This window comes from Heteronotia binoei, chromosome 6 (genome assembly GCF_032191835.1).
Source record: "Heteronotia binoei isolate CCM8104 ecotype False Entrance Well chromosome 6, APGP_CSIRO_Hbin_v1, whole genome shotgun sequence".
Lineage (NCBI taxonomy): Eukaryota > Metazoa > Chordata > Lepidosauria > Squamata > Gekkonidae > Heteronotia > Heteronotia binoei.
The window spans coordinates 27,886,957-27,912,515 of NC_083228.1; the positions used below are offsets into that span (position 1 = coordinate 27,886,957).

Genomic DNA, 25,559 nt, shown 5'->3' on the forward strand with positions numbered 1-25,559 from the left:
TAACAAACATTAAACAAACAAATACACCAGATATTTATCAGTTCTTAACATAATGTTTATTAAACTGTCAGACATTGTAACTCACTTCTATGGCTATAGTAGATAGATATGCTTGCTTGACATGACTAACCCCATTTTGTAGGCGGTCATATTTTATGCGCTTCTACTAACCCTGGGAACAGAGACATGCATTTCAAACAAGAGCAATTGCTAACCACAAGGGAGGAATTTCTCACTTGGTACAAAGAACATCTGGGGCCTTTGAAGCTAGCAGGCCTCAAGGTAACGAGCAGGGTTCCTTCCTTGAGAAAGAGATAAGGGAGTATGGGAACCGTCAACTGTCTCTTAGAGTGTGAGAATGGTTTTATTGTTATGCCTCTCTGTAATGTACAAAAGCCCAAGGCTTGGCCTTGGAAAGTATCAAACTCAATCTGCTTCTACACCAGACCGCTTGTTCTCAAATAAATGGATTAATTTTGAAACAAAATGATTCGTTCTTATTTGAAGTTCCAACGTCTGACATTAAACATTTAACAAACATTAAATAAACAAATACACCAGACATTTATCAGATCTTAACACAACATTTAAACAAACATTTAACAAACATTAAAGAAATAATAGACAAATACACCAGATATTTGTCAGTCCTACACACATCACACATGCACACCACACACGTACCTCATGTGCGTTTCTGCAGCAAACCCCCCTTACCCTCCACTGACCCAATTTTAAGTGAAATCAAATATGGTCTCGCCAAAACCGAGATTTAACTACACTAAAACTGGCCCAGCCGCAGCACTAAATTGCTGCACAAAATATGCAATATTAAACATTATTCCATAAGCAACCCCCCGACCAACAAAAAATCTTACCCTCTACAATCCCACACTCACCGTGCAAATATATACATAGATTAACTATATTATATACGCATACATATATACACACCACCAGTAACAACTTCCACTCATTATCCTGCCCTGTCACTGTAGTTTATACTCACTCTTAAAGCACGACCCTGAAGTTGCCGAAATGGAAGACACCTTCCCAAAGATGCATTGTCTTGGTCCTGAACCTAGCATTATCTCTAACCGCACTCACACATGCAAGCATCAACTCACCTGTGCCCACGCCCACAAACCTCCACCAGAGCAGATATCAGGCACACCCTAGAGGCAGCCCAAAACATCTAGCTATGCCACACACCCACGGAACTCAGCAGTGGTAAACCTTAGGCCATGAGCCAAACCCCTAAGCTCGACCTAGTGATGGTTACCCAGGGCCGGCAAACCCTGTGCCAGCCGCCATGGTTACACGGTGGGCCTAAAATAATGCCACACAGTGTAAAGTGTGGCTAAAGTACCAGTTTACCTATAGAACTATAAACTAAAGTCGTAAAACACACATGCAACAAACAACACCCATACTTCCAGCACTGAACCACCTTGACCCCACAAAAGCCAAAACTAGTATTAGATACCCTACTATATTTGGCTATAAACCCAGGCACCTACCTATACAAAACTGCTCGCCAGAGAACTACAACTAAACAAGATTTAAACTCAAAGGACTTGATGGTGTCCCATACCAACCTAGAGGAGCCTGTCCTATAATTGACAATCCACGCTACACCTCACTCCCCTTGAAAACTCCAGCCTAGATACCACCGTCGCCAGCTTACCCTGTGACAAACAAAGTAAGCAAAACAGTACCCCACAAGCACATCAGGTCAAGGTGTAGCCCATGGGTGGAGCAGTGATGGGCTACATTTTCTAACACTAGAACACACCTACAACAACATGAAACTTTGTCCCAGGTGGATTTTAGCACTTGGCTAAATAAGAAGTAGCTTAAATCCAAAGCATCTGGCTTACAACCAGACCATGTTCACCAGAACTTTCCTGAGCCAAAACCCTAGCCACCCCCCCCCCAACATCATCAAAACCAAACCATTTGCCATGCTTAGTATCAGCGACAGAAAAGCACCCACATGCAATAGCATATCTGTACCGCAAGGAAACAGTGAAAGACCCCGCCCAAACTAACACACCAAAAAGCAGGCCTAAACCCCCATACCTTTTGCCTCATGGTTCAGCAAGCAAATCTCAGATAAAACTAACTAAAATCTGCCCCCCCCCCGAACCCAGACGAGCTACCTAAAAGCAATCACTATGGATGCACCCATCTCTGTGGCAAAGAGCGGGAAGACTTCTAGGTAGCGGTGAAACGCCTACCGAACCTGGTGATAGCTAGTTGCTCACTAAATGAATCTAAGTTCAACTCTAGCCCCACCACTGTGAACACACACCACACCTTGCCTCCGCTAGAAGATAGACAATAAAGGAACAGCTCTATTGTTACCGGATACAACTGAAATTAGAGGACAAAACTAAGACCCTCCCACGTAGGTTCTCAAGCAGCCACCAAACAAAATCGCATCAAAGCAACACCACACTAAATCCCAAACCAAGCCCAAACTCCCAACAACAAATTGAGCCACTTTAAATAAACTTGACACTACTAAAACTAGTAATAAGACAAACCGCCTCTGCTGCACTCCCATATATCATACCGGATCAACCAATGACAGTTAACAGCCTAAAAAAGAACTATAAACCAACTTGAGCCCCTTTACCAAAACCACTGTTACTCCAACACAGGCGTGCACACCAGATTTTTTTAAAGCTGCAAAAGGAACTCAGCTAACGCTGCTCCACCTGTTTACCCAAAACAGCACCTTTAGCTAACCAAGTATTAAAGGTCACACCTGCCCAGTGAATCTTTTAAACGGCCACGGTACCCTAACTGTGCAAAGGTAGCGTAATCACTTGTCTCCTAATTAGAGACTAGTATGAATGGTCACCTGAGAGCAACCCTGTCTCCTACAGCTAATCAATGAAAATGATCTCCTAGTAAAAAAGCGTAACACCACAAGACGAGAAGACCCTACGGAGCTTTAAACACCACCACTAATAATAAACCAACCCACCTATTAAGACCACACCACAAATAATAGTGACACTTTAAGTTGGAGTGACTATGGAATAAAACACAACTTCCATGATTCAGAATGAACTCATTCTAGACAGACATGTCAAACATATCCACCACAGACCCAGTACATATTGACTACTGAACCAAGTTACCCTAGGGATAACAGCGCTATCCCCTTCAAGAATCCTTATCGCCAAGCGGGGCTTACGACCTCGATGTTGGATCAGGGCACCCAAGTGGGGCAGCCCCTACTAAAGGTTCGTTTGTTCAATGACTAACGCCCTACGTGATCTGAGTTCAGACCGGAGCAATCCAGGTCGGTTTCTATCTGTTCCCCTTCTTCTTCAGTACGAAAAGACCAAGAAGAAAGCGCCCATACCACCAGCACGCGCTCTCCCGTAATACTAAACACAAAACTAAAGCAAACGGCCCAAAAACGGCCCTAAACCAGGGCCAAGCTGGGGTGGCAGAGCCAGGCCAAATTGCATGAGACCTAAGCCCTCATCTGCAGAAGTCCAAGCTTCTCCCCAACCATGCACTCACTGAGCGTCAGCATCTGTGTGACTGTTGTCATGCCCCCCTGCACCTCCCCACCTCAATAACAATTCTTATTTCCATTCTGGGCCTCTGGGGGTGGGTGGGAAGACACCGAGGGGAGGGGGAGTGAATGCCTTCACTTGAGTGGGCAGGTGGGAAGACAACAAGGGTAGGAGGATACTCACCCAGAGCCTCTTTCTAAAGCCCATTGTGTTTTTCTTCACAACGGACCTTATTACTAGTGAAATACATATTTTTAAAATGTTGGAGTGAGTGAAATGTGCTACAGTCATATAGGGTGCAGCAGTTTGAAACTCGCTTGTTTCAGGTTTGGGTATTTTTGCAATTTTTCTTGTAGAAAACAAAGGTTTTTGTACTCTTAAATGCCATAAATATGCTGCTGAATAGAATTTTACATGCAAACTAAGTTGTAAATGATGTATATTATGTTAAAGCAGCAAAATGCTTCCGTAGATAGGAAAATAAATATTACATATATTTCAATTTTCCCCAGAGCTTTCATTTTTCCAGAACAGTAGTTCTCCCCCCATCCATGGCTTCAAAACATATAGAATTTTTACACCTGCCTGCCTAGTTTGTTTTCTGTGACCATGACTTAACTTGGATGTTCAGAAAATCTTTCACAACTTTTTCTTTGAGATTCAGAAAATTTGGAAGTCCGGCCTGAGCAATTTTCATTTTGACCTCTAGAGGGTACTTGTAGCTGTGACTAAAAGCTCTGCTTTGAGGGTAAAGTTGAGAAACATTGCATTGAAAAGCTGGAGATGTGCTTGATAACTGTGTTGTGAAGATTTGAAGGTCTCTCCCAGGTTTAAAGCTTTTATGTGTCTAGTGCATAGGGCCACAAGAATTGTGAGAATTGGGGCACTAAGATAAAATGGACATAAATGCCCAGATAAAAGGATGCAGATGGTTGTGGAGAAATAGTTGTCTGCGAGCTATTTATTTATTGAGTCCATCCTTCAAGAAGCTTGGGGTCTTCACAACAACCCCGCAGGGTGGCTGGGTGTGACTGATCCAAAGCCAGCCAGCAGGGTTTGTGGCAGGATATGGATTTGGACACATTCATTTCAGTGTTATTTTGACTTTTCTTCTGCACGGGGTGACTAACATAATGAATGGCTAACATAGTAAGAATTCACAGAAATTTCATTTAAATGAAAATACACAACCTAATATGGAGAAATTCAAACCGTGTCAGCGGTTGTGATAGGCATGAGAATCCTAGTGCACTATAGGATATAGTATGGAGGTACTGTTTTGGATCTGATAAACTGAAATACTTATCTGAAATCAAATCTTAAAAAGTATTGCTAGTTTAGCAAGTCATTCACAAGAGCTATGGTCCTACCACCAACATTACTGCCTCTTAAAACTCAGATATAAGATTTACAACACTATGAATTGGCTGAAACTGTTAACTTAAAGCATTGCTTTGAAAGTTTCCCACATCATTCTGAGCATTTCATAAATATTGTTCTCCCAAACATAGACGTTTTCCAAATTTGGGTCTTCGAAGTGTTGAGAAACATGCTTTTAAAAATTTTTTGTTGTGCCTTCTCTCTTCTTTGCAGTACTAGGGTACAATTTCAAAGGGTAGCCATACTGATACTGGTCTATAGTAGAACACCTAGATTTGACACCGGTAGCATATTAGAGACCATCAAAGTTTTTTTTTTTGGCGGGGGGGGGGGGAATAAGCTTCCAAGAGTCAAAATTCTGTCTCTATCTGACCTTTGAATCTCAAAAGCCTAATTCTGAAAAGTCTGAGGTGCTACTGGACTTTTATCTAGTTCTACAAAACAACTCTTAACTAATATAAAAAGACTAATATAAACCAGCTCGTTGCTTCAACCTTCCTTCGTTTGACTGATTCTACAATTGCCTTTGGGCAAAACAAAATCTGGTAACTGTCCCTAGTTTGTTTACTATCTTAGTGAAGTTATCTTGGTAGCAAGCCATAGTCCAACTGTCTTTATTCTAGTGAAGCTATTCTTGCCAAGTGGCAAACAAAGCAAGCGTGCATGAGTATAAATGCACAAAATGATCAAGGATTGACATTATCATAGTCTTATTGTGTTGCACGTGGGTGCATGTCAATTGTACAAATGCATGAGTTATAAGTGCATGAGTGTACATTACCTCTGAAACAAACAGTTAACTGTTTTTGTGTTAGTTCAGGGTTGGAACCATAGTTTGATAGTATATCAGCATGGAAGGAGCTTCATGTATCCCTCATTATTCTCTCTTCAAGTACAGTGAGCTAATTACAATTCATATTTTTTTTGCAAATTGTAGTTTAATGCTGCATCCAGTTAGAAACTATGGCCTGTGCTTAGTGTGCATTCCATACTTTACAATGATGATTTGCATGGCAAGCACAAGGTATTGGCATCAGATCTGACATGACAGACACAGCTGAGTATTAGGATGCAATCACCTTACAACATTTGTGGAGAAGAGTGGTAGTGTGAGACCAAGGTTCTTCCAGCTCCATTCACGTAGTGTCATTCTTATACCATAAACCAAGCCTTTTTGGGAAGCGTGCAGTTAAACATATCTTGTGGGGCTCTGAACTGCTATGCAGTATGAAAGCAAGACCATTTCAAATAAGTAATTGAGCATTTTTTTTATTCCATCAGCTCTGGCAAATCCCGTTGTATTTCAGAAAGATTGTGCACGGGGCCCTGAAGTATGGTGTGAGAACTTAAAAGTAGCTTCACATTGTAACGCTGTTAAGCACTGTCAACAAAATGTCTGGAACAAGCCTACAGTGGTAAGTGAAGGCAGCAAAATGTTGGATGAGCATGTTCAGAACTATTGATCACACAGTCACATGTTGTTTGCCTTACTGAATTATATCAGAGCCAGTTTGGTGTAGTGGTTAAGTGTGTGGACTCTTACCTGGGAGAACTGGGTTTGATTCCCCACTCCTCGACTTGCACCTGCTGGAATGGCCTTGGGTCAGCCATAGCTCTCGTAGGAGTTGTCCTTGAAAGGGCAGCTGCTGCGAGAGCTCTCTCAGCCCCACTCACCTCAAAGGGTGTCTGTTGTGGGAGGGGGGAAGGTAAGGAGATTCAGAGTATAGGGTGGAATATAAATCCAATGTAGTCATCCTCTTGGAGGCCTGGAAGGTGAAGAGCAGCTGTGACTTGGCATTTTTATGCAAGTATACTAGGCTGGTTGAGTGAAATGAAGACTTGAGTTCTCAAGAGTATTCTAGAAAGCAAGGACTGGTAGCTGCTGGATTAAACAGTCTTGCGTGAAAATGAAAGTACATGTCTTTGTTTAGCAGTCATAACTTGTCAAACATAAATATGAGTGTGATTTGTTTGATGGGGCTTCCTATGTTGTTGAGTTCACAAGCACTTTTGGAATCCTGAGAGGGGGTAGTGAGCATAGCCACAATATTGCTGCCATTGGATCAGGACCAATCAGAAAAAAGCTGCTCAATCAGGAAAAGCTAATCATAAATCCTGGGACTCAATTCCAAGCTGTTTGACATTTTAGGGTGGAGGCGGCCTCTTCTGATTGACTATTCCCTGCAGACCGGCAGTGCCTCCTGGGCTTTCCTGAAACATGTCCTGTACCAAAAAGGAAAGCTGAATTAACTGTTTTCACTTTGGGGAAGAGAATGGTTTCCATTCCCCCCCACTCCCCAAAGAAGGAAGGTTTGCTCCCTTTGCAGAAGGAGTGGCTTGCAAGTTCTCCACCAGCCTGCACCCCAGGAAGATTATCTCCCTCCCTGCATCACTGTGGGTGAATCAGTTCTGAAGACAGTCCAGCAGTTCAGCTACCTGGGGTGCATCATCTCCTCAGATGCCAAGATCGACAAGGAGATTGACAACAGGCTGGCAAAGGCAAACCGTGCATTTGGCCGACTGCACAAAAGAGTGTGGAGCAACAAGCATCTGAAAAAAGGCACAAAGATCAATGTTTACAAAGCAGTTGTGATGACAACCCTCATCTACGGCTCCGAATCGTGGAACCGTCATCACCTGCGACTCCTTGAGCGCTTTCATCAGCGCTGCCTTCGCACCATCCTCGACATCCACTGGAGTGACTTTGTGACCAACACTGAAGTCCTCAAGAGGGCGGAGGTTACCAGCATCGAGGCACTGCTGTTGAAGACGCAGCTGCGCTGGGCAGGGCATATTTCTAGGATGGAAAACCACCGCCTTCCCAAGATTGCCCTGTATGGCGAACTCTCCACCGGCCATCGTAATAGAGGGGCACCAAAGAAGAGGTACAAGGACTCCTTGAAGAAATCCCTTAGCACCTGTCACATCAACCATCACCAGTGGTCTGACCTAGCCTCAGATCGCAAAGCATGGAGGCACACCATCCACCAGGCTGTCTCTTCCTTTGAGAACGCACGCATAGCTGGTCTTGAGGACAAAAGGAGATTGAGGAAGAATCGCACTGCTACAGGACCAACCCTAAATCAGACTTTTCCCTGCAGCCGCTGTGGCCGGACCTGCCTGTCCCACATTGGTCTTGTCAGCCACCAGCGAGCCTGCAGCAAACGTGGACTATTGCACCCTTCTTAAATCTTCGTTCGCGAAGCCAAGCCGAGAGAGAGGCTTGCAAGCCCAGAAGCCATCAGAAAAACCCATCTATGGACAAGCCAAAGGCATGCAGCTGTGACATATTGAGCATGACTTCAGTGCTTCACTAGTCAGTCATCTGGAAGGAAGTAACATGGGGGACAGCAGAACTGTGTTCTAAATGCAAATTGTCTTGCCTTTTAGTTCCTGTTATACTCTCCTTGCCTGTGAGCAAAAATGTGCAGCCTCTTAAAATCTACTCCATCAATCTTTTATTTTCAGCGATGTAAACAAGAAAATACTTTCATTATGCTAAGCAATCTTTTAAAAAATCAAACTCAGCAAGCCAGTCCTCTGCCTCATAATCTTGCTCTGCCTTTCTGCATTCTCTTTTTTAAAAACTGGAACACTGGTTTTGCTCTCCTGTACAAGAGAACATATATAGACTGCTGCAGTTAATTGTACCTTTATTCTTTTTTGAAGGGCAAGGAAAAATAAAAGTAGCGGAGAGTATAATGAAGGAAACACTTGCTATAGGGGTGGTGATTTGCACATATCCTCGCTATATTGCTTAAAATGATGGGTTTTCTTTGTTCAGGAAAGCATCCCTTGTGATCTATGCAAAGATATTGTAACAGTGGCTGGGAAACTCTTGAAGAGTAATGGCACAGAGGTAAGAGTGGTCTTTTTCCCCCCTTGAAAGGCACCCTGTTAATTTTGATAAAGACAAATGCAGAACAACAGAACTAAGTTTTAGTATATACGCATGCCCTTTGAGACAGTTTATTGTCCATATGTGCAGTGTCAATATATTAAAAAATTCTCAGTGTTGCCAGATCTGTGGATACTTAAACCCAGAGACTGGAGTCATGAACAGACAAGATGGATCTTTCTATGAACCTGAGAAAAGTCCCAGGTTTGCAGACAAAAATCTGAATCTAAATAAATGAGCACTGGGGGATTAACTCCCAATGATAAAATTAGTGCCTGAATTCCTAGGAAACAAATGCCCTCAGTGGTCATTGGTGACAATCACAATAGTGGTGCCAGCTTTCAACCTTTGTTTCTGCCAATAAAAAGTGGGCGGGGGGGGGACTTTCCGGGCCTTTGAGGACAGATTCATTGGGGCCCTGTCCAGCAATGACCAGCATATGGTGGGTAAAGGGGAAAAGGCAGTACTGCTCTGCAAGTCTTTGCAGGATTTTCACTGTGCAACTGGGTCTGGCCCAGGGCCCACACCATGCAACTGGGCCATAGCTTCCCTGGATGGAGGCTACCGGGGGGGGGCAATACCGGTGAGTAGGCAGGTGGGTAAAGAAGGGAAGGAGAGAATGAAGTGGGAAAAGAGGAGAAGGGAGGCAAAGTGGAAATAGCGGGGATGGGGATGAGATGCTCCCTGCAAGTGCTTGTTGGGTCTCTGGCCTATGGTTTCTAGTTTTGAAGTAGCTCTGATTTTGGGGGTGGATGGTTAAGACTACAGATCTTACTCCCATAGTGCCTCCTAGCTTATGCTTCCTATTGAATAATAGATGTATGTGAGAATGTAAGATGGGTGGCTATTAGTAAGGCAAAGCCCCCCCCCCCCCCACACACCATATTTGTTGGTGGGCAAAAACTGACTCTTTTCTGAGGCTATTAGAAATTGTATCACACCAAAGGGCACTATGGGGTACAATGTTTGCTTTTCATTAAACTTTCTGAAGTAAAACAGCTGTGGGGGGGACCTCACTTCTGGTATGTTTATTTCATGGGTGTCTGTCAGTTGTCATAAAAGATTGTTGTGAAAATGAAAGGTAAGCCAGTCTGTTCAGCAGCAGTCTGTATTAATATGCCTATTTTATGTCATAGGAGGAAATCCATGATTACATGAGTAAGGCCTGTGAGTTTCTTTCGGATCAAGGCCTAGTATCTGAATGCAAGGAGATGGTGGATTCTTACCTGCCCACCATTCTGGACATGATTAAGGGGCAGCTTGTAAGTAAACCATTAAAAACTGAAGCTATTCTTTGTTGAGGAAAAGCTACTCTTGAGTCAGAATAAATCTGACAGGCTAAACTAGCACATATATTTCTGCTTGGCTAGGCTGTTTTATTTCCCAGGATTCAAGTCTTGAGAAAATATTTACTGTCTGACAAGGATTGGGGAAATGAACATGCTTAGTCTGAGAATAGCAGTTGCTGAGATTAAGTTTATACACATTGTGATTTTAGTCTTCTTTTTCAGCATTGGTGTAGAAAGTAAAGATGAAGGAAATGTGTAATGCTGGTTTTTGTTATTCAGGATGAGCCAGGAGCTGTGTGCAGCGCGCTCAAATTGTGCCAGTCTCTTCAGAAGCACCTGGCATCAGTGAAACTGCAGAAGCAGCTTCAGTCAAACAAGATTCCTGAACTAGACTTCTCTGAACTGGCATCTCCTTTTATGGCTAATGTGCCACTTCTTCTTTATCCCCAGGAGCAGCCCAAAGAAAAGTCTCGGGTGAGAATATAATGGTTGATCTTGATACGAGGTTATGTACCATGGCCATTTCATGAGAATAAACCCACTTTTCTTAGTTAAGTTTTGCATGTAACCTTGTATTCCCATGCTGGTCGGGTTTGCAAATTACTGTGGTTTGTATGTCTCATTTTGAACTTCCTTTGGATCTTGTTTTTCTTTTCTGTTATGCCAATAAAGATTGTCTGTCTGAGAATAAACCCAAACAAATGTGATGTTTTAGTTAAAAATTGGACTAGACATTTATTTAAATATATCCAGAGTTCAGCATTGTATAGGATGACTTAGTGCCATGAAACACATTTTCCTCCCTATTCAGATTGCTTGATCAGAAGGGCAGTTGAACATGCAATATGGCAACATTTGGTTCAGAGTAGATGCTGCAATGGCTCTGTACTAAGGTACACTGACTGAATTTGCTTGCTTATTACAGAGGAGTGGGGATGTATGTAAAGACTGCGTTCAGTTGGTAACTGATGTTCAGGAAGCCGTGAAGAACAATTCAACCTTTGTGCAACTGCTGATTCAGCATATACTAGATGAATGTGAGCACTTGGCGCCTGCTGAGGTTGATAAGGTAATGGACTACGTAGCTTTGTGGATTCAATTGAGATTTCAGTGTAGAAAGTAGTACAGTCACAAATAGCTTGTCCTAGTGTTTAGACAAGAACAGGCGATTGTTTGCAGCTTGGACTCAACAACCTAGATTTTGTTACTTCTAACCCTGAAGGGGAACAATGTGAGCCTGAGGGTCTCCAGTCTACTTCATGTAATGGCAAACTACAGAATTGAATTGGACCTCTCTTTTAATGATGATGAAGCTGCCTACTGTGCCTAATGCAGGGCCTTAAGTTTCACAGCATGCATTTTGGAAACCAGATTTACTGACTTAACCATTAATTGGGTACACAGCATACAGCCTGTGGGTAACAAGCTTGGCAGAACCCTGTCCTGCATCATTTCCCTCCCACACCACACACCCTTGGAAACTTCTTGCTATATCCTTGTTCTCTCACACACCATATGTTTTCTAGAGGAGGCAGTGTTCCCCCCCCCAAAAAAAAAGCCTTCTACTTATCCTGTCTGAGGAACCTGATGCACACGACTTCCAGAGTGAGCTATAGGCCAGAGTCAGGAGGAGCCACTGCGCAAGAGCCAGCCCCCCCTCCCCGCACCAGTGGTACAGAGAGAAGCTGGGCCTTGAATGGGATAAAGCTGTAATCTGCACACCCTCCCCTCTAACCACAAGCCCTGTGGCATGGAGGAAACTGGGTATGTGGCAGCTAGGAAGGGGGCTGGTGCTGGTGAGGCAGAGAGCAGCAGAGCCATTGTTACGCCCTGCTGTAGGTTGTTCCATGACCGCCATGCGATTGCATGGGAACACCAAAGGGAAGACTGCCCTGTCTGCTTGACAGACGAGCAGTATAAAGTTGCACCATGAGCTGGAAGTGCTTCTGATTACTGAGGTGGGGATAGTGTAAGCCTTTGGGCATATAGTCAGCTGCACCAAGGAAGAGCCCTTCTGTCTTATCGCAGGGCCGTCATGGGGTTGGGGCCAGCCTGGCTGGGAGAGCTGGCAGCAAGGCATCTGTGTCTCTGAGCCTAGCTGCCTAAGTTTGCTGAGGCAATTTGGAGATGGAGGGGACCCAGGAGGTGGGTTTTGCCTGCCCTCCACGCTGGGAGCCAGGCTGATGCTGGGCTGCCTTCAAAGGAGGCCTGTGGTAACTTGCCACAGAGCCCTATTCAAGGCAACTGGGAGTGGCTTAGCCTCATCTAAACTACGTAAAGTGGGGGGAGGGACCCAACCCAATACAGGAAAGGTAACCAGAGAAGTGGGGGGAGGGACCCAACCCAATACAGGAAAGGTAACCAGAGAAGTTGAGACAAAAACCAATAAATACGGCTGAACCCATATGCATATGATTTTAATGTTTCCTATGCAAATAAACAATATGCATAGGAAACATTAAAATCACAATAGAAACCACATATCTATGGTTCTGTGTATAAGTACCTGTAGCTAATGCCAGGAGAAATGTCAAAATATATAAATGCCAGTTAAAAGGTGTAGAATGTATCCAAGTACAAGAACCAAATGTGTGTTCAGCTAAAAAGCGGTCCTTGGTGGCAAGCAACTATAAGGAACTGCAAGATTTTGGAAAGAAAATATAAGTTAGTGTAAAATATCTGAATAGTGCAATATTTTGCCAATCTTCACTAGTCAAAATCCAAATAGAGTTCTTAGCTACAGTATAAAAATAATCAACACTAAATCCCTGATTATAAAGGTAACATGGGGGTGAGGAAAATATGCTGTAGTAGAAGAGGTGATTCACAGATAATCAGCAACACCTGGAAGGAAATTCCATCAGCCTAATTGCACTCCTCATTTTAGATAGCCGAATTCATCAGACATACAGCCATTCACCTTTTTCATTCAGACCTTTCGGCACCAGAATATTGAACATAAAGGTCCAGACGGAAGGAATACATTAAAAAAAATAGTTGATTGACAATTATAGATGTAATTTAATTTTCTTTTTCACCATTTTAGGTCTATACTTGTATCTGATGGTTTTTAGGTCCGTTCTATATATCCTTCCGAGGTCGGTAAAATGAGTACCCAGCTTGCTGGGGGGGAAGTGTAGATGACTGGGGAAGGCAATGGCAAAGCACCCTGTAAAAAGTCTGCCGTGAAAACTTTGTGAAAGCAACGTCACCCCAGAGTTGGAAACGACTGGTGCTTGCACAGAGAACTACCTTTACCTTTTTAAAAACATATGATGAGTTTGAAATATATTGACAATTAGCTTATGGAGTGCTCAGGTTGTATTTTACCAGTGAGGAAGGCTTTTTAGCTGAAACACGATTGGTTCTTGTATTTGGATAATTTTTAACCTATACTTTTTAACCTATATTTATATAGTCTGACATTCATCCTGATATTAGGTATAAGTACTTATATACAGAACCATACATAGTTTTTATTGTGGTTGTAATATTTCCTATGCATAATTAAAATACATTGTTTATAGCACTGCGTGTTTAGCCATATTTGCTTATTGTTGTTGTTGCAACCTTTTTGGTTACTCTTCATCCAAACCTCTCCTGATATGCTGATCTACTCAGTTTGCCTGGTGGTTGCCAATGGCTGGCTGAAGCTCAATTTAGGTCAGGTGAAGAAGCCAGCTCAGGGTGACCTGTGTGGCTCTTCTGTCTTTAGGAGGCAGCCCTGATGCCCTCTCATAGATAGTTCTTTGTTTATGCCCTGGCTAGAGGAATGTTGGTAGTGCCGGATAAAAAGGAATCTAGGCAAGTGGCAAGAGGAGCCACATTTGACTGCCAAGCACTGAAGCTAGATGCTCTGCAGTCCAGGCCCATTAGTGAGGGGAGCCTAAGCCAGTTGCTAGCCAAGGACCCTCAGTCCGACCAGGGATTGAGCTGATCCGAGTTCAAAGAAGAAAGAATGAAAGGCAGAACTCAACGCCACTTCACAAAGGAACGTGTTTGGGGGGAACCTTCAACTTCTCCGCCAGCTGATGGCCAGTTCTCTGCTCTCCCTCAGCAGATAAGTGGTCTCTTATAGAGTCAGGTGCTGTCATGGGGCAGACCAAGATTAATATTTGCTGTTGCTGTGGAAGTATTTACCTCCTGTCAAATTTTTCCTTTTTCCCTCCAATAGTGCAAAGATTACATCTCCCAGTATTCAGACCTGGCTGTTCAGTTACTTGTGCAGATGGTAAGATGAACTTTCCACACACTTTTAATAACTGTGCTTTGTGTTTTGAAGAGTCCCCTCAGTTAATTACAATGCATTAATATTGAACTGTCAGAACCAGTATGGGTGACTTAATATAGAATTAATTAGTGTGAAGAATAATTACTCCAGAGGCTAATATTCTAAACTTTCTGTAGAAGAATCTTTTAAATACAATACTTGTTTCCTTTAAATGTAGTATTTACACAAATGGTTTTTATTATTTATATAAAAAGCAAAGGCACTCTTACCAGTTGAGGGGCTGCCTCTAGCTAGGTAAACGGAAGCAAGAAATAGCCTTTAAAATGTGGAGACAGAAACTGAATAGCATTGACCAATGAGATACGTAGGTTCTCTGATTTTTGTGCGAGTGTTCTGAGATTCTGTCTGGATGGGATAAATGTTGAACTCATCCTTGTTTTCTTAATGCATGGTGAGCGTGGTGGTCTTTAGCAAGATTTCCTCTCTGCTGTGCACTCTCTTGTACACTATTTGGCGTGATTTGTTTTTTCCCTCCCATTCCTAACTATTTTGTCTTCATTTTTCTCCATTCTGTCAACAGCAGGAACAGGTATGTGAGAGAGCCTGCTTGTGGGATTGTGCTTTTTAACCCAAAAAACTAGTTTAATCTCTGGCTAACATAGTTGTGTGTGTGTGTGTGTGTGTGCGTGTGTGTGTGTGTGTGGTTTGACAGAGTTCAGCTTTGACAGATACAAGGAATTGAGGGGGACTGCAGAAGTGAACTTATGTTTAAGAGCCCACTAAATTTTGCCCTGAGGCTATTCTGCAATTCAGAATTTATAAAAAAAAAAAAAATTTTGGAGCTTGCAAGGCTACTGAAAAAAAGAAAAGAAAAAAGCATTCCATGGATGCCCCAGAAACCAGTAAACTCCATGAGTAACACACTAGTGAGCAGAGTCTTTTGCACCCACAGAATGGAACTTGAAACTAGAAAATGAACTTAGATTTCCTGAAGGCCTTGTGTCTGTCATAGTTAAGTGTTGCATGCACTTAGTATTGCTGTAGTTTTACAGTAGAATGGTGGTGGCAGTTGCATGAAATGGGAGGAGAGCTGTTATTGCCTCTGGCATATCCTTGTTGCTTTTGCATGAGAGAGTTATAGCAGGCTGCCTAAAACACTGGAGTTACATATACCTTACCTGAAGCATGATTATGTGGAAAGAGAAATGCATGCTACATTTTTGCCTCTGACTGTAGCAGGAGGAGGGGAAAGAAGCCTACTTCTTTCAGTCCTTCAGGGCTTGAAAAGAGATATTCTCCCTCTGAGTCGGAGGCCATCTTGGGTCCTTTCCACCATCTTGTCAGGGAGGCAGGAAATAGAATAATTCTTCTTCCTCTTCTTTGACCCTGGAGCACCCAGATCTCCCCAGTTTTCTTTCCTGCCTCTGAAGGGAGAGCAACTAGTTAGCTGAACTCCTATTAAAACGGGAAGCAGCTTCGTCTTTATTCTTTATTTCCTTACCTAAGTCTTATCTGTCAACCTTTACTCCTCTTTAACTTTAAATCTGGTCTAGGCTTTACCTATTTTCTTCAGTCATATCTCTTTAAGCAGGGAGGGAGCGCTTCCCGTGGCTGCTGCGAAGCGGCTGACTTTTATTTTTCTTCTCACCTCTCTGCGGAGCGCCGCAAGGAGCGCGGATGGAAGCCTTCAGGGACGAGTTCCTGGAGGACGCGGCTTCGCTTGGCTCTCACGCTGACGCCGTGGGAAGGGACCCCGGGACCAGCTTGCTGCGGTTCCTGGCAACGTTTCCCGACATGGTGACTCTAGTCACCGCAGGCTAAAGCGGATGGGCTCTGTGTTCCTTCCTAGCAGAAGCTTGCAACGGACGGTGGCCATCTTGGGGAAGACTTTTTGGCACGCTTTTCTGCTGATGGTCGCCATAAGCCCCTTGCTTCGCCCCATGGGACGGTTGCCAACCTCCCGGCGTGAGCCACTTCAGGAGGCCAGCCCCTGTCGGGTCAAGTCTCCACGACTGATCCAGCCCTACTTCAACAGTGTGGTAATGTACTTAACCCCCCGGGCCCTTTTCTCAAGAATTTATGTCCATGCTCCAGCAAACGATTAGGGCAGAGCTGTTCAACGCTTGTCAATCAGGGGCTATGGGCATGGGGTCAGTGGAGTCCTCCTCGCGCCTCCTAGAACAAAATCTGCCCAGAGAGCACACTTGGCCAACTAAAGCAGCCAGAAAAGAGATTAATAATTCTAGATTTATAGAGGAGGATTCAGAAGAAACTCATTCGGATGTGGAGTCTCAATCTAAAGATCAAGAGAGTTTTAATTCAGATGAGGAGGTGGAGGATGTGTGTGTCCCGGAACAGTCAGTTCGTTGCTTTAAAGCTGATGATTTTCAATATTTATTAACCAGGGTTATGGCAACACTAGCGCTGCAGGATCCTTCCCCTGAGGAGGGGAATACCAGTACTGATATCAACCCCAGGAACAAAACTACTGGGGATAGGAGTTTTTTCCAGGGCTACACGCAACTTCTAAGTTTTTTCCATTCCCACAATTTTTTGAGAGGCAACTCAAAGCTGAATGGGGAAAACCTAACCCTAATCGCCCGTTTCCTGGTTTTGTAAAAAAGTTATATGATTTGCCTGTTTCTGCAAATGAGATGTTACAGGTTCCAGTGGTGGATGCGCCAGTGACGGCACTTCAGAACCCGGGCTTGGTGTCAGAAGACGTTCATGGTTCCATTAGAGACAATTGGGACAAGAAGATAGATCTGGCTCTAAAAAGATCCCATGAGGCGGGAACCATGGCAATAAAGGCATGTACAGCATCCTCCATTGTATCCAGAGCAGCTATAGTCTGGGTTAGGAGGCTTTCTCAGCTGTTACCAGAAAACAATAAGAAGTTAATGGAGGGCACCTCCAGGCTGCTTAAAGCAGCGGAATTCACGGCCGACCCTTAGACGCACTCACCTTTTGTTCCAGAGGTCTGGCCTCAGGGGCAGTAGCCAGAAGAGGCATCTGGCTGAGAGCATGGCCTGCAGACAACCAATCCAAACAAATCATGATATCTTACCCGTTTCAAGGAGAAAAACTGTTTGGTAGTGCCTTAGACAAGATTTTAGTGGAAACTAAAGACAAAAAGAAGGCCATGCCAAAGAACCTTCGGAGAACTGATAGAAGAGGTTTTTATTCTCAGCCATTTCGTTCCTCGCACACCTTGGCCAGACCAAGACCTTATTCAGATAACAAGAGATCATCTTGGAATCAACCAAGACAACCCTTCAGAAAAGGATTAAACAATCCTAGATTTCCCAAACTCAGATCGTAGGGACAAACAGGAACGGGAATCAAAGTTTAACAAGGCGTGACTGGACTTCAATTCCGGTAGGTGGAAGACTTCAGTATTTTCAAGACGCCTGGGAGGCTTCCCAGACATACTGCTGGACATTAGAGATCGTCTCTTGTGGTTATGCAGTAGAATTCAGAAACACCCCACCGGAACGTTTCCTAGTATCTCTGATCCGAAAGAATTTGGCAAAAAGATCAATAACACACAAGGCCATCGCACATCTCCTAGAAATCCATGCTATAGAATATGTGCCAGCAGATCAGGTGGGTCGAGGCGTATTCAGTATTCTTCATGGTCCCCAAGAAGAATGGGGATTGGAGAGCAATACTCGACCTAAAGTTTCTCAACAGATTCGTTTGACTTCGGCACTTTCACATGGAGACCCTGAAGTTAATCACAGGCCCTACAACCAGGAGAGTTCCTCACATCATTGGATCTTATGGAAGCTTATCTTCACATTCCAATCCTACTATCTCATCGGCGGTTCCTTCAATTCTGCATGGGACACAGACATTTCCAATTCAGAGCACTTCCCTTCGGCCTAGCCACAGCCCCCAGAGTCTTCACGAAAGTGATGGTGAACGTGGTGGCTCATCTCAGGCAACAGGGGATTCATGTTCATCCATATTTAGAAGACCTTTTGATCAGGTCAGTGTCCAATCAGAAAGCTCTATCAGGTGTTTACAGGAACATGGTTTCCTCATAAACCTAGCCAAGAGTTCCCTAGAGCCTACACAACGGCTAGAACATCTGGGGATGATCATAGACACACAAAAGAACTCTCTCTTTCTCCCGAGCAACAAGATCCAAAAAACCAAGCAGCTCGTGAATCTGGTCATTCGGAATGCTCACACTCCATTATTGACATTAGCCAAATTGATGGGCCTGCTTATTTCAAACATAGACGCAGTTCAGTGGGGCAGACTATATACGAGACTTTTACAAAGCTTGCTCCGTCCCCATCAGTACCAGATCATGGAAAAACAGAATCCACAGATCAGGGTCACACTAGAGGTCAAGAAGTCCTTGATGTGGTGGTCCAAGGACTCCAGTCTTCGACAAGGGAAAGTTTACTACCTTCCCAGAGAAGTACAACTGTTCACGGATGCCAGTCTGTCAGCATGGGGAGTGACACTCGACAACATCCCAACACAGGATCGCTGGTAAACGTCAGAGACTCAACTCCCGATCAATGTTTTAGAGTTACGAGCAATCCGTCTAGCCCTATTATTCTTCAGCGTTCTAGTGCGGAAACAACATGTTCTAATACAAACAGACAACGTTGCTGCAAAGTCCTACCTGAACCACCAGGGGGATTGAGATCCTCAGCTCTATCCAGAGAAGCAAAGACACTATTCAACTGGGCAGAACACCACCTTCTGTCCATCAGGGCAGAACACATCAAGGGCATTGCCAACATCCAAGCAGATTGGCTCAGTCGAACGACCATACAACCTGGAGAATGGAGATTGAAGACGTCAGTGTTCCAACAGATAGTCGAACTGTTTGGTCAACCAGTCGTGGATCTATTTGCTTCTCACATCAATTATCAAGTACCAACATTTTATACCAGGTTTTTTCATCCGGCCACAGTGGCAGTGGATGCTCTGACAGGGATTTGGCCTCAGGGACTTCTGTATGCCTTCCCTCTGATTCTGGTGCTATCAAGATTCCTTTGTCAGGTACAACACCAGAAAGCACAAGTTATCCTGGTAGCTCCGTGGTGGCCACGACGCCCGTGGTTCTCTTCTATTCAAAAGTTATCAACCACTGAACCCCTGCAGTTGGAGATCCTTCCAGACATGTTGACACAGGGCCCAATCTGGCATCTACACCCAGAATGGCTGCAATTGACCGCATGGAAATTGAACGGTCTACATTCCTGAAGTTAGGTTACTCTTCAGAGATTACTAATACATTAGTAATGCTCACACTCCATTATTTACACTCCACCAGGATTTACAATGCTACTTGGAAAGCATTTCATAGGTGGTGCCGAAGAAAAGCAAGGGATCCACTAAACCCTTCAATTCAATACATTTTGGAATTCTTGCAAGATGGGCTACAATCTGGTCTGAAACCAGCCACTTTACGTAGGCAGTAGCGGCATTATCCTCTGTATAGGACTGATACAGGGCAAAGATGTTTCCAGACACGCACACGTACAAAGATTCTTACGGGGGCCCACACTCAAGTGTCCTCCACAAACACACAGGTTCCCAATGTGGCGTTTACACACTGTCTTGTCCGCACTCGCAAAATCACCCTTTGAGCCTTTACAGGACATTTCGCTAAGATGGCTACGTTTGAAGAACATTTTCTTGATAGCCATCACATCAGCAAGAAGGGTTTCGGAGATTAATGCTTTGTCTGTAAAGAAAGAACTCTGTATTTTTCACAAAGACAAAGTGGTTCTTCGTACAGATCCTACCTTTCAGCCCAAGGTTGTATCTAAATTTCACAAATCACAGGAACTACATTTGCCATCATTCTGTCCAGACCCTAAACATCCTAGGGAACAAATGTGGCACAATTTAGATGTTAGACGCTGCCTGAAGGCATACTTTGTCAGGACAGAACCAATTCGGAAGACGGATGCCATGTTTATTAACATTACACAATCAAGGTTGGGCCAGAAGATGTCAACCTCTGCCGTCAATTATGCTATTAAGCAATGCAGCATGGAAGCTTATAGAGCAATGAAATTAGAAGTACCCAAAGGGATTACAGCACATTCAGCCAGAAGCGCGACAACTAATGCGGCCTTTAACAAGTATGCCTCAGTGGACGAAGTGTGCGACATGGTCTTCCATTTCAACATTTGTTCAACATTACAAATTAAACACTTATAGTTCAGCAGAAGCAGCATTTGGCAGAAAAGTGTTACAACATATATTACTAGAAGAGAGCGATGCCCCACCCAGTCATTAATCTACTGCTATAGGAGTACCCAAGATGGCCTCCAACTCTGAGGGAGAATGACCATTGGTACTTACCGTGAGGGGTCATTCTTCTCTGAGTACAGGAAGACATCTTGCCTGCCACATCGCATCGCTCATACTAGGGTCTGTTCTGCCATTTCTATATCTCACTTTTTCTTGCTGCTTCACAGTTCCTTTTCTGTTATGCCTTTAGCATATTAACTGGCTGTTACTAATGTTATTACTGTTTTCATTCTTCTGAGTAAGGTTGATAGTTTAGAAACTGCTTCTCAGAGTATCCCAACTGAGGAGATCTGGGTGCTCCAGGGTCAAGGAAAAGGAAGAAGAATTATTCTATTTCCTACCTCCCTGACAAGATGGTGGAAAGCACCCAAGATGTCCTCCTGTACTCAGAGGAGATTGACCCCTCATGGTAAGTACCAATGGTCGTTTTAGGGGTTGTTGTTCCTTTCACAAAGGGCAACTGGAAACATCCATGTTTGACTTCTGTTACACTGGAGCAATGAAACTTGGTAGGAGCTTGGTTGTTTTATCTTCTGGCAGTGGACACTAAAACTACAGAATCCTTTCCTTCTGAAAGCATGCTTTTAGAATTGTTACTCTGAGTACTGTTTGATACTTTCTGTTTAATGTATCTTGAGTAATACTTTTATCCTGAGAAAGGAATACTTGAGAATGGCAGCAAGTTTCCTTTAAAAAGGTTTTCAAAAATTATCTTCAGCCCCAGAGTTATGCATAATGCCCACCTGATGTTTTAAATATATCTTTTAAAGTGACTGAATATTAGTACTACTTTCCCATATTAATGGTACTTAAAATGAACATAAGCTGAGCTTAAAATTTTTACATAGGATGTGTTAAGATTTCATATTGCCTTTGAAGAACAACAAGCAGAAATTAGGGATAGTTAGCAATCGTTCATAACGAAGCAGGTGAAGTAGATTCATCAGCAGAGCAAAATTGCCAGCACTACTGTTATGAGCTCAGTATGGCAGAAATTCTACAATGCTCCTAATAGCTGTGCGTAATATGTTCTTCTCAGTACTGCTTCAGATTATAGGTTATGTTCCTTTTTGAATATCTTCTGACATAATTTCCCAAATTCTGAAGGCTCCTAAAACCAAAACAGCATCTGATACCTGGCTAGATTGTGGTGGTCTCTCACTACAAAGAAGTGTGTATTGGTAGTTCCCAAGCTGCCATGTAAACCACTAATAAGTGGTGCCCTTATTGTAAGAGTTTTATCTTTTCATAAAGCATTAAGTGGTTGGGAGTTATTCTTGGTTCATGAAGAGGACAGTATATACTACCACTTTCATGTTATGATCATCCATGACAATATTATCCAGCTATATGATTCACATAGGTCTTGGGGCTCCAGCAAGTAACTAGTGTTCTATAAGCATTGCCTTGGATTTCTTAATCAATGGTTGTGGAAAGTGCCATCAATCACAGCTGATTTATTGTGACTCCATAAGAGTTTCAAAGTTGGAGACATTAGAGGTGGTGTACCATTGCTGCATCCATGTCATGGCCCTGGTATTCCTTGGTGGTCTCCTATCCGGACACTTGCCCAGGGTCAACCCTGCTTAGTTTCTGAGATCTTATAAGATAGGGCTATCCAGGTCAGGTTCCCTAATCCATTCGTTCCCACTAATGGAAAAAGTTAGGTGCCCTTTTTTTTTAATGACTGGCAGTTCCTCCCATCTCTTGCCCCTTCTCAACGCAATCATGATTCAAATGAGATGTTCTGTGAATGTAATTAACTGTTAAAAGTTGGAGATTTGAGTACTCAAATCTTGTATAGTTTTATTAGAAATTCATACAGTATTAAGTTATGAGGCATTGATGGTCATGGTATCTCTCCTTTCCCGTGGCTTACAGTTCTGAAATATGTAGCTTTTAAAGAGGTTTGCATAAACATGTTCTAGGTCAAATTGTATTTTTGCTTTTACTACATAATTCAGTTCCTTTTGGGAATTCCGTTTGTCTTTTGGCAGAAGTAGCACAGTCTGAACAGCCCTTGGTGGTGGAATTTTGAAGACATATAGTTTGTGTAATGTGATGGTTAACACTGAATGGTTTTCCTCCTCTAGTCCGCATGGGAATAACATGTAACTGTTTTGTCTGTGTCTCTAGTCACCACAGTCCTTATGTACCATGGTTGGATTCTGTTCTTCTCTGAAATCTGTGCCTCTCCAGACTCTGGTACCAGCCAAAACCATCCATGAAGTGAAGGCAGAACCCCTTGAGGTAAAATGTGTCTTTTAGTCATATGTATAGTTTGATATGTGTGAGAGGTGCATCTGTTATGGTGTTACTTCTATACAAAATAGTGGGGCAAGCCTTTTCACTAAATGGAGTCAAATTGGGATGCCATGTGCTTACTTTAAAACCTTGTTGGATCTTCTGATAAACAGTCATACCAATGCTATTAGAATGCCAAGGTATGTTCCTTCTAACACTTTTTCAAATGAATTATACAGTTCGCCAGCTGAAGGCACTAGTGAATGAAGATTGCTCACTATGTTCCCCCCACCCCAAGTCCCTTTCAGTCTCTGGAAGGGTTCTTTGACGTTTCAGGATGCCTTTGGACAAACACTGTGGTTTAATAGACTAAAACGAGGAGGGAAGAGAGTGGTGAAATTGCACCTCTCAGTGAAGCTGTGTTGGCAGAAGGTGCCTGGCCCTCCCCACTTCTATTGTGGTAGTTCGTCCATGGTGGTTCTGCACTACTGGACATAATCTTACCAGAGGTTGGAAGGGACTGCCACAGCATAGCAAAAGTCACTGCTTCTGCTGATTGATTCCAAAATCCAAGGGAGTGTATTTTGAGTCCAGATGGGTTGCCACTAGATAGTAAAACTGCCTCTTCCTCCCCCCCTACCTGTACACAAAGGGAAGTTTTTCTTGATCCTAGTCAGTTTGCAAATACAGATCCTTCACAGTACTTTAAGAATTTAATACAAAACCATTAACTACATCCCCTGCGTAGCTTTTGCACTACAGAACATACCTGCATAAAGACAGAAAGGGAAAATTATGAAACTTGCATTTTTAATTCAGAAAAGTGAGCTAGGTACAAGGCGATTAAATATCCCTTTCTGGCAGGCAGTTGTAAATGCTAATCGATCACAATAATACAGGTTCTGTTTAATGTGCTTGGTGGTCTATACTTCACCCCCCCATGGTTGTAGCTATACAAAGGAGGTGTAATACAAACATCCATACAGCAAAAAAGTCTTGATGGCCATCTGAGCAACCAGAATTAAGATAGTTTCAGGCATGTTTCTAGCTACTATCATTGCCTTGGTCAGAAGTTTTGCTGAAAAGAGGTCTTTACTTGCTTTCTTTCAAAGAGACAAGTGATGTCAAAGGCACATCCCAAAGGAGAGAATATTGAAGTCTTGGTGTCACCACCAAGAATGCCCTGTCTTTAGTTGACAGGTCACCTGCCAGATGTCTAGCTGGTGGCTCTCTCTGGCTGACCTGAGTGCATGGATGAGTTTAAAATGGAGAAAGTGATAACTGGAACTAGGATGGCACAATTGGCTTAAGGCTTTACGAGATTAAGCCAGCACTTCGAATTGATCCTAGGAAAAAATAGAAGCCAGTGAAGCTAGGTGAATCTTGTAGCATGATCAAAGGAGCTTGTTCCTGTCCAGAGCTGGGGCATTTGGAACTACAACTTGCAAGAAGTTTCAAAGGTAGCCCCTAATACAGTGTGATGAAAATCTAGCCTGGATGTCACTAAGGTGATGTGGCTAAGTCAGACATCTGACTAAGTCAGATGTCTCCTAAATTGGCAAGAGACACTCCTGGGTATCAAGGAGCAATGCCTGGTCAAGCAGTACAACCAGGCTGCAAAACTGCTTCTTCAGAAACAAACACAACCCCATTGGGTTGGTAGGCTGGATCTCACTACTTGATCAGGTGAAACCTACCCCCATCCAGCTTGTCATTAATTCAGGCATCACTTAAGCAAATGTCTAGCCTCTAGGATTAAATAAAACAGGTAGGGCTGGGTATCTGCCTGTTGGTGTCCCTGGGCCCAAAAATACCTGACCTAACTCTATTGCCATGGCAGTTCCAGATAGCTGTTGGAGAAGACATCCCCCCATCACCCAGGCCTCCCTGAAATGCATCAGTCTCTGAGCACCAGCTTGGTTGGTCTCTAATGGGAACTCGCTACTAAAGAACTAAAGTGTTTATGGCAAAATAGGAATTTCATACAAACCTAGTTTATTTTTATATTTGTGAAATACTAGTCTGGTTTAAATGTCTACTGCCATATTACAGATTGAGAGTAAGCTTGGGCTGGTATTTAATGGCATTTCATATTTCAGTTTCTGATGTTGTCTTCTGGGTGTAAGTGCTTGGTTGGATACTAATTCCTTCTTTGTACCTTTGACTTGCAGAATAGCCTGAGTCAATCAGAGTCTCTCTCTCTCTGTGACGCATGTGAGATCATGGTGGAAGAGGTGGCCAGCCTTCTAGAGAGCAATAAGTCTGAGGTGTGTGTAAAACAGCATCCTTTGGATAGGGGCTCCGGTGCCTTTTGTGCTGGATACACTGACTTCATCTTGCTATCTAGGATTGTATGGCAGATGTTCAACAAAAGCATTTGCCAGTAACAAATAAAGTCTTTATTCTTGATGGTTATCTTTTTAAGACAAAGATCCTGCCATGCTGTGCTTTTTGAAGTGTTCTGGTTCCAAGCGTTCAGCCAGTTTTGCTTTTTTTTTTTCAGCCTGGTGCTGTTCTGTACCTCAAAAGCAATTCCAGATATCTTTAGGTCCTTTTCTCAGCAAGAAAGCATAACACTCTAATGGAGTTTATTTAGACTACTGGCCCAGCCAGCCTAGCAATGGCTACTCGGAACACTAGTAGGATTGTGCTGGATTACTCAGGTCTTTTTTCAGTTGTTTCAGTCAAAT

At 43.3% G+C, this 25,559-nt stretch overlaps 1 protein-coding gene across 1 annotated transcript in view; it reads left to right on the forward strand.

The window, feature by feature from the left end:
* LOC132573604 (prosaposin-like) overlaps positions 1 to 25,559 on the forward strand; it is a 43,136-nt gene that overhangs the window by 10,796 nt on the left and 6,781 nt on the right. The window contains exons 2-9 of the mRNA XM_060241179.1: positions 6,201 to 6,334; positions 8,704 to 8,778; positions 9,954 to 10,079; positions 10,386 to 10,580; positions 11,032 to 11,175; positions 14,281 to 14,337; positions 22,762 to 22,875; positions 25,041 to 25,136. Coding sequence (XP_060097162.1) covers positions 6,201 to 6,334; positions 8,704 to 8,778; positions 9,954 to 10,079; positions 10,386 to 10,580; positions 11,032 to 11,175; positions 14,281 to 14,337; positions 22,762 to 22,875; positions 25,041 to 25,136 — 941 coding nt within the window. The remainder of the gene's footprint in view (positions 1 to 6,200; positions 6,335 to 8,703; positions 8,779 to 9,953; positions 10,080 to 10,385; positions 10,581 to 11,031; positions 11,176 to 14,280; positions 14,338 to 22,761; positions 22,876 to 25,040; positions 25,137 to 25,559) is intronic.